The sequence below is a fragment of the Carlito syrichta genome, unplaced genomic scaffold (assembly GCF_000164805.1).
Source record: "Carlito syrichta isolate Samal-C Ts95f unplaced genomic scaffold, Tarsius_syrichta-2.0.1 Scaffold304632, whole genome shotgun sequence".
Lineage (NCBI taxonomy): Eukaryota > Metazoa > Chordata > Mammalia > Primates > Tarsiidae > Carlito > Carlito syrichta.
This window is the reverse complement of record NW_007248728.1, coordinates 81,218-89,987: the sequence shown is the minus strand read 5'-3', so window position 1 is coordinate 89,987 and position 8,770 is coordinate 81,218. Positions and strand designations below refer to the sequence as shown.

At 59.2% G+C, this 8,770-nt stretch overlaps 1 protein-coding gene across 1 annotated transcript in view; it reads right to left on the bottom strand.

The window, feature by feature from the left end:
- FMNL1 (formin like 1) overlaps positions 1–8,770 on the bottom strand; it is a 16,979-nt gene that overhangs the window by 5,617 nt on the left and 2,592 nt on the right. Inside the window, exons 4-13 of the mRNA XM_021713617.1 lie at positions 8,533–8,616; positions 7,945–8,073; positions 7,670–7,687; positions 5,630–5,738; positions 4,688–4,764; positions 4,410–4,503; positions 3,130–3,204; positions 2,726–2,836; positions 1,278–1,427; positions 74–175 (exon numbers count right to left, since the gene is read on the bottom strand). Coding sequence (XP_021569292.1) covers positions 74–175; positions 1,278–1,427; positions 2,726–2,836; positions 3,130–3,204; positions 4,410–4,503; positions 4,688–4,764; positions 5,630–5,738; positions 7,670–7,687; positions 7,945–8,073; positions 8,533–8,616 — 949 coding nt within the window. The remainder of the gene's footprint in view (positions 1–73; positions 176–1,277; positions 1,428–2,725; positions 2,837–3,129; positions 3,205–4,409; positions 4,504–4,687; positions 4,765–5,629; positions 5,739–7,669; positions 7,688–7,944; positions 8,074–8,532; positions 8,617–8,770) is intronic.

Below are 8,770 nucleotides of genomic sequence, written 5' to 3'. Positions count from 1 at the left end.
GCCCAGCCGGGAAGCCCCCGCCGGCCTGTTCCCGGGCCTGGCCCGCCCCCTCCCGCCGCGCTCCCAGCCTCACCCGCAGGGTCTCCAACTCCTTGCGAGCCTGGGTTAGCTGCTTCTCCAGCTCTGCGATCTTGGCCATGGACTCGTTCTCCGCGTCCCGGAGCCGCTCTGTCAGCTGTGACGGCACTTGGTGAGCTACCCCCCGCAGCCGGGCATTGGCACCGTCGCTGAGGGGGCGGCCGCAGGCAGGCCTGCCTGGAGCACGGGGGAGGCTCCTAGATCCGCTCAGCCCGGGTGCCAAGGGGGGGCCAGGCCTGGCACTCAGACCCAGGCGAATGGGGGTAAACAGGGCGCCCCGATGAGGGAGGGAAGTGGAGAGGGGGGTCTGAGGCGGGAGGGGCCCTGGGCACCCAGTTTACCCAAGTCAGGGCCTGGGGTCTAAGCCTCTGTGGAGGAGAGGCTGCCGCCCCCTAGGCCCAGCCCAGGGAGGGAGCTCGCTGCACCGGCATTGAGAAGGACACCCTGGAGTCAGGATTGGGGTTCAGGCCAAGCTCAGGGGTCAGGCAGACAGCACCTCCAGGTCACACCTAAAACAGCCTCTGTGCCCCGAGCACCAGGCCAGCGTGGGGCCCTGTGACCCACGTGTCCCATGGGTCTACTACTGCTGGTCTGTGACCTGCATGTCTCGTGGGCCTACTACACTCTGGGCTGTGACCTATGTGTCCTGTGGGGCTACTACACACTGGGCTATGACCTGAGTGTTGTGTGGGCCTACTACGCACTGAGCTGTTACCTGAGTGTCCCATGGGCCTACTACACACTGGGCTGTGACCCGCATGTCCCGTGGGCCTACTGCATGCTGTGCTGTCACCCATGTGTCCGGTGGGCTTACTACACTCTGGGCTGTGACCCACGAATCCTGTGGGCTACTAAACACTGGGCTGTGACCTATGTGTTCTGTGGGGCTACTACGCGCTGCACTGTGACCCGCGTGTCCTGTGGGCCTACTACGTGCTGGGCTGTCACCCATGTGTCCCGTGGGCTTACTACATACTGGGCCGGGACTTGCATGTTCTGTGGGCCTACTACACGCTGGGCTGTGACCCACATGTCACATGGGCCTACTACACGCTGGGCTGTGACCCACACGTCCTGTGGGCCTACTACACTCTGGGCTGTGACCCACCTGTCATGTGAGCCTACTATGTGCTGGGCTGTGACCCTGCATGTCCCATGAGCCTCCTGAATGCTGGACTGGGGTCAGGCCCGGCTCTCACCAGCGCCACCTGCTCCTGCAGCTCCTCCATGTGCTCCAGCACGGCATTCTTGGTTTCCGTGTCCTCCAGCAGGGCACCCACATCAAACACGTTGTCCAGGTATGCCTGGATCTGCACCTGCAGCTTGTCACTCTCCGTGAGCCGGAGCCTCTGCCCCAGATGGAAGGAGCAAGGTGAGGCTGGGTGCAGGGGTCTTGGCAGCCCTGCCAACACCGCTGGGACTCAGAGGAAGGGGACTTGGCCCCTTAAATAGGGATGAGGTCTTGCTATGTTGCCCAGGCTGGTCTCAAACTCCTGGGCGCTTTATTTTTTATTCAGATATAATTCCCCAAACTCACTGACTTAAAGTGTACAGTTCAGTAGGTCTTAATCTAGTCACAAGGTTGTACAACTATCACCCTTTTTTTTTTTTTTTTTTGAGTCAGGGCCTCACTCTGTCACCCACACTGGAGTGCAGTGGCACAATCATGGCTCACCACAGCCTCCACCTCCTGGGCTCAGGCGATCCTCCTGCCTCGGCCTCCCAAGTAGCTGGGACTACAGACATGTGCCACCACATCTGGCTAATTTTTTTTATTTTTTGTAGAGAAGAGATCTCATTATGTTGCCCAGGCTGGTCTTGAACTCCTGGCCTCAAGTGGTTCTCCCACCTCAGCCTCCCAAACACTGGGATTTCAGGCATGAGCCATTGCTACATCCACCTTTTGTTTATCCTGGCTTTCAAAGATCCAATCCCAAAGGCCCTGCTCCTCCAGGAAACCTCCCAAGGGAATCAGAGAAGGGGCTGCAGCTTCTCTGTCCAGGCTGGGCCAGGAAGCAGCTCTGCCCACCTTTTCTACTACACCATGGCAAGACCTCATCTCTAAAATAAATTTTAAAAACGAGCCAGGTGTGGTGGTGTGCGCCTGTAGCTACTTGGGAGCTGGGCGTGGGAGGGTCACCTGAGCCCAGGAGGTCGAGGCTGCGGTGGCTGTGAGCGTGCTGCTGCACTCCAGCCTGGGCGACAGAGGGAAACTGACTCTCACCAGCATCACCTGCTCCTGCAGCTCCTCCGTGTGGGAGAAGCACCATGTTCTCCTCCATGACCTGGACCCACCCAGCATGACCTGGCTCCCACTTCCCCAGCGTCTGGGGACTCCCCATAATGTGCTGGAGTCAGAGCGTCTGTCTGAGGCTAGGGCTCCCAGACCTAGGGCTGCCTTGGGCCTGTTCCAGCGCCTGCAAAGACAGCTCCGTGGACTGAGGGCCTGCTGTGTGCCAGATGCTGTTCCACACATTTAGAATGAGGATTATCCCTCCATTTGACAGATGGCAAAACCGAGACTCAGAGAGGGGGGAGACACCTACCCAAGGTCACAGGGCTGGAAAGCACCAGAATTTGAACCCAGGTCTGCCTGACCCCTGCACCCTGCAGGGTGCGGGCGTTCAGTCTGGGGGTGCAGGCTCACCTCCAAGTACAGGTCCAGGCCCAGGTGGGTGAACTCATATTGTAGGAAGACACGGAAGTTCATGTTCTCCACCGAATGCACCACGATGTTGATGAATTGCATGCAAGCCACCTGGGGGGACATAACTGGGTCTAGAATCCCCACGGCGGGGGTGTCCAGTGCCTTCTGCCCCCATCCCCTTCTTGCACAGTGTTCATTCCGACAGCCCAGTTTCGGCCCTCCCGGCATTCACCTCTGTCTCCAGCTCCCCTCGCTCTCCGCTAATGTCCACCCACCCCCCACTGACCACAAGGCCCTCACACTTTGCTGGGGCAGAGCCAGAGCCAGACACCCTGGACCCCAGCTGCTCCCTGCACCCAAGAGGGTCCAGCCCAGGCCTTGGGCCGCGGGGCTCCCACACGCACCATGAAGTCAATGTTGCTGTCCTCGTTCCGAAAGTATTCCATAAGCTTCTCAAAGCGGTGCTGCTCCCCACACACCTGGGAAGAGGGAGCAGCTCTCACCAAGTCTGGCGACACCCCTCCAGAGCCTGTGTGCCAGCTACACCCCAAGCCGGGCCACATGGCTCCTCAGCGCAAAACTCTCTCTCCCTCTCGGGCTCCCCCATGGCCCTGCCCTCATTCCTCCACCCTGGCCACGCCGGCATCCTGGCACGACCCACCAAGGGCCCTTGGCACTTGCAGTTCCAACTGCCTGGTATGGAACCCCACACCAAGCCCCGTGCTTCCCCCACGGCTTGGCTGGAATCTCACCTGCTTGGTGATGCCCTCCCTGACCTCCCTGCAACCCGCCCCCCCCGCCATGTCCCTGACTTGTCCCCCATGGCATTCATTGCTTCCTAACACACCGTGTCATCTGTTCATATATTTATTTTAGTCGGAGTCTCACTCTGTCGCCCAGGATGGAGTGCAATGGCACACTCACAGCTCCCACAGCCTCGACTTCCTGGGCTCAGGTGATCCTCCCACCTTAGCATCCCAAATAGCTGAGACTACAGGCTCATGCCACCACACCCAGCTCATTTTTTAAATTCATTGTAGAGTCAAGGTCTCGCCATATTGTCCAGGTTGGTCTCGAACTCCTGACCTCAGACAGCCCTCTTGCCTTGGCCTCCCAGATGTTCCTAGATTACCCTGTTGTTTGTGTCTCCTCTTGCCTTCTTTATTTCCTGTGTTCACCGATGCCCCCCAGGCCCACTCCCGTGCCTGACATAGTAGACACTCAATAAATATTCATGAAAAGAATGAATGAGCAGATCCTGTCCCGGTACCCTGTTTCCACCCATCTATCCCTGGCAGCCTGTTAGCTGGAGGCAGCGGCTCCAGGAGGTGAGGACCAAGTCCCGTCTGGACCTGGAAAGGCTGAGAGTCCAAGGATCAGCACAACCCTGTGATGGACACTGTTGCCAGGCCCATCTGCCCCTTCCCCTTCCTGTCATAACTTCCCTCCCAGATCCGCCTCTGAGTTCCCTAAATGGCATTCATGTCCCCCATGGCATTCATTGCTTCCTAACACACCGTGTCATCTGTTCATATATTTATTTTAGTCGGAGTCTCACTCTGTCGCCCAGGATGGAGTTCTCCCTCCAGCAGAGGCCACAACGGCCAGCAGTGAGGTAGCACTGCAGGGGCCAGCACATGTTATGGCAGGGCGGGCGGGGGGTCGGGGTGTGTGTGTCCAGTACCTCCTTGAAGTTGTCAAAGGCTGCGAGGATGATGTCATGCCCTCCGCGCACCAGGCACACGGCCGCCAGCAGCTCCAGCACCAGGGCCTTGGTTCTGGGGAGACAAGGGGGGTCATCCCTTGAGAACAGGCAGGCCCGCAGCAAAGACGATGTGGGCCCAGCCAGGAGGACGGGGAGCTGGTGGAGGGGGATGAGCCTGGGCAGTGGTCCCAAGAACTGGGGGACTCTGCTGGCCAGGTAAAGGTTCTGAATGTGGAGGGATGAGGGCATGGACTCACCTAGGGTTCTTGTTGTTGAGGCTCAGAGCAATCTCGTTGACACAGGCGGGGTGGTTCATGACAAGGCTGAAGCCAGACTGGGGAGAGAGGAGAGGTCAGCGCCTCCAGGCAGTCCTCCAGGACTGTCAGTACCCTCCTGTCCAGCACCCCTAGCAGAGTCAGCCACGCCGTTCTGATCTCCAGCTGCCCTCAAGCTTGCGAAGTCCTTCTGCATATCCAACCACAGTCTCTTCTGTGGCACCCAAAGACTGGCCCTGGCCCTCTTTTTAAATACCTCTGTTGGGTCAAAAGCCAGCACAGGCACCATGTATGCAGTGAGTCCCTAAGGTTGGCTCAGTGAGGGAGGACCCAGCTTCACCAATCAACCCCAACCAAGATGGCCAAACAAGACAGCTGCTAAAGATAGGGGCTTCTGTGTGGGCACGGTGGCTCACGCCTGTAATCCCAACTTTGGGAGGCTGAGGCGGAAGGATTGCTTAAGCCCAGTAGTTTGAGACCAGCCTGGGCAACAGAACAAGACCCTGTCTATACCAAAAAATTAAAAATTTAAAAAATTAGCCAGGCGTGGTGGCACATGCCTGTAGTCCCAGCTACTCGGGAAGCCAAGACGCGGGGAAGAAGCTGGTGGTGTGCACCTGTAGTCCGAGCTACTCAGGAGGCTGAGGCAGGAGAACTGCCTGAGCCCAGGAGGTCGAGCATGTGATCAGTCATGATTAGGCTGCACTCCAGCTTGGGCAACAGAGGAAGACCCCAACTCAAAAAAAAAAGAAGAAAATATGGGCCCCCCCCGAGACGCATCAGCCTCCAGCCTGAGCCAACAGCCCAGATCCCAGGGCTTCCCAGTGGGGGACCAAGAGGAGGGGCAATTGGTCCCAGACCTCAGCAGCTTGTGCAGCCCCCAGCAAGGATGGCCTGGTTCCTCCAGCCCCACGCCCAGCCCACCTGGTAGTTCATGATGGCACGCAGGCACATGATACAGACGTGGACGTCGTCCTTCTGGCTGACGATGCGTGAATTCCGCAGGGCCTTCCTGCTGTGGGCCGGAGTCAGTCTGGCAGGGGTGGAGGAGGGCAGGGGTCAGAGTGCCAAGCCCCTGCTCCCCGTGCCCCCCACCACTCAGACGCATCTGGAGTGAGAAGGAGCACATCTGGAACCTCTCCTGAGAGGCCACTGAGGGCAGGCAGGCTTCCTCAGTCCTTGGGCCTGGGGTCTGGCATGCCAGGGAGGGAAGGAGGGGGGACACGGAAGCAAAGACCCTTAACAGTGATTTGGTCAGTGGAGAGCCTATGGATGGCAGAGACAGGCCAGGTGCAGTGGCTCATACCTGTCATCCCAGCACTTTGGGAGGCCAAGGCGAGAGGATCGCCTGAGCCCAGGAGTTCAAGGGAGCTGGGCAACATACAAGGGCCCATCTCTACAAAAAATCAAAAATTTAGCCGGTGTGGTGGCACATGCCTGTAGTCCCAGCTACTCGGGAGGCCAAGGCAGAGGGTCACTTACAGCAAAACCCTATCTCTAAAAATTAAAAAAAAAAGGAAGGAAAAGACAGCCAAGACAACCAGGCCCAGTGGCTCACGCCTATAATCCCAGCACTTTGGGAGGCCAAGGCAGGAGGATTGCCTGAGGCCAGGAGTTCAAAACTAGCCTGGACAAAATAGCAAGAGTCGATTGAGAAAAAGAAAAAGAAAAAAAAGCCAGCCAGTGCTTGGAAACCTCCTGGGAAGGACTTCCACAAAGTGGCATCCACAGTGACCTGGGCTCATCTTCCGCCGTGAGAGGCGGATTCTGAATTCAGACCACCGCGTGGTTCAAGAACATTCCCATTCACTGTTACTAGCCGACTTCCTTAATAGCCCTGTGCCTTGCTTGCTTCCAAAATGGGAGCAGTAATAATAGTGCTTCCTGCAAGAGCTGTTGGAACGAGGCACTTAGAGCCGGGCCCGGCACCCAGTAAGTGCAGTATGGCTGTGCTCAGCCATTCTTGTCGCAGAGCTGCCAACCGTGACTTCATGTGTCAGTCCCTTGACAATTCGATCGAATTTCCAACAACACCAGGAGGTCTGGCCTCCGCCCCAGCCAGTCTGCCCCGTGCCCATCTTTGCCATGCTGTTCTTTCTGCCTGGAATGCCCTTCCCTGCCCCCACAGCTGCCGGTGAAACCTGTATCTGTCTGCAGAACATAGGGCCAGTGTCACTTTTTTTTCCTTTTTTTGAGCTGGGGTCTCCCTCTGTTGCCCAGGCTGGGAGTCCAGAGGCCTAACCATGGCTCACCACAGCCTCAGCCTCCTGGGCTCAGGTGATCAATTCTCCTGCCTTGGCCTCTCAAAGTGCTGGGATAACAGCGTGAGCCACTGAGCCTGGCCCGAGTGTCACCTTAGCTGGGAAGCCTTCCTGATAGCACATGCGGTGGCCACGTCCCTTCTCAGAGCTCCCAGTCACACCTCTATAACAGCCCGTCCCACTGAATTGCCCCCACTAAACTGTGACTCCCAAGGACTGAGTGATCTGGGCACTAGCCACACCCCTAGTACATAGTAAGTGCTTTAAAAAAGTTTGTTGAATGTTAGCTGGGCGTGGTAGCGCGCTCCTGTAGTTCCAGCTACTTGGAAGGCTGAGGCGGAAGGATCGCCGGAGCCCAGCAGGTAGACGCTGGGGTGGCTGTGAGTGCCTGGGCGATGGAGTGAAACTCCCACTCAAAAAAAAGGAAAAAAAAAAAAGAAAGAAAAGAAACAGTTTGTTGAATGAATAAATGATTGAATGAACAAATAAACACATGCAAGAGTTTGAGATTTGAATGTGCAGTGGGTCCCCTGACCGAGTGGGAAGCTGGGAGTCCACGAGCTGCTTCGGGGTCACCTATGCCCCTCCCGCTCCTGTATCAGGGCAGGGGACCCATCTGCAGTCGCTAAACCCATCCTCATCCCAGCCCCCACCACCCCAGAGAGCCCACCAGGCATGCACCTGCCCCCAGGCAGCTACATACCGGGGAGAAGGGGGGCACCTGCAGCCACATGGGAGAAAACAGGAGGTTAAATGGGTCAAGAGATTCCCCCCACCCAGAAACCCCTCCTCATCCCAGACCCACCGGTCCCCAGTCTCCGGGTGTCCCCAAGAAGGCTTCTTCACATCGGGGTCCGGAGCCCTGCCAGGCCCTCGCTCGGACCCCCAGTGCTCGGCTCCCCTCCCACCAGGGCCCCGGTTGGGCTGGCTGGATGCGGCAGTGGGGGCCCGGCCCTCCCACCCCCCGGGGCCGCGTACTTGACGGTCAGGTGGCGGCTTTTGGGCGTGGACGAGGGCGGGCCCCTGGTGAGGTCCTCCACCGACTGCTCCAGGGGCTTGCCCCTCTCCGCGCTGGGGGCGCCGTTGTCCGTGTTCTCCATGTCGTACCTGGGTTGGGATGCAGGGGCTGGGGGCCAAAACCGCAGGGGCACGCGTGAAGGGCAGGGCAGGGAAGTCGGCTCTGCAGTAGGGACCGCGGACGGGAGGGGGCTGTGTCCCGGCGCGGGCTGAGCAGCGGGGGAGGGGCTGCCCTCCCTGCCCAGAGCAGGCCTTCGGGAAGGGGCATCGCTGGGCCACGGGCTTGGCTGCGGCTGCGAACTGGCCGGAGCAGAGGCTAGGTGCAGGGAAGCGGAAGAGTGGGGACTTAAGTGAGGGAGGCGGGGCCTTAAGGGAGGGAGGCGGGGCCTTAAGGGAGGGAGGCGAGGAAGGCGGGGCCTTACGGGAGGGAGGCGGGGCCTTGTGGAAGGGAGGCGGGGCCTTGTGGAAGGGCGGTGGGAGGGAGGCGGGGCCTTACGTGAGGGAGGCGGGGCCTTATGGAAGGGCGGTGGGAGGGAGGCGGGGCCTTACGTGAGGGAGCACTGCGCGAAGGCCAGGTACTCCAGAAGCACGTCCAGGCCGCGGTTCTCCTCATTGAGAAACTCCTGCACCCACCTGCGGGCACAGGCCCGTGAGCTCCAGCCAGGAAGGCGGTCCTGGCCCGAACGGGGACAGAGCAGGCACGGCCAGGGCCCGGGGTGCCCTCCCAAGACTAGGGATGCTGGGGTGGCGGCTTGAGCAGGACGCGGCCCAGCCACGCCTCGAGATG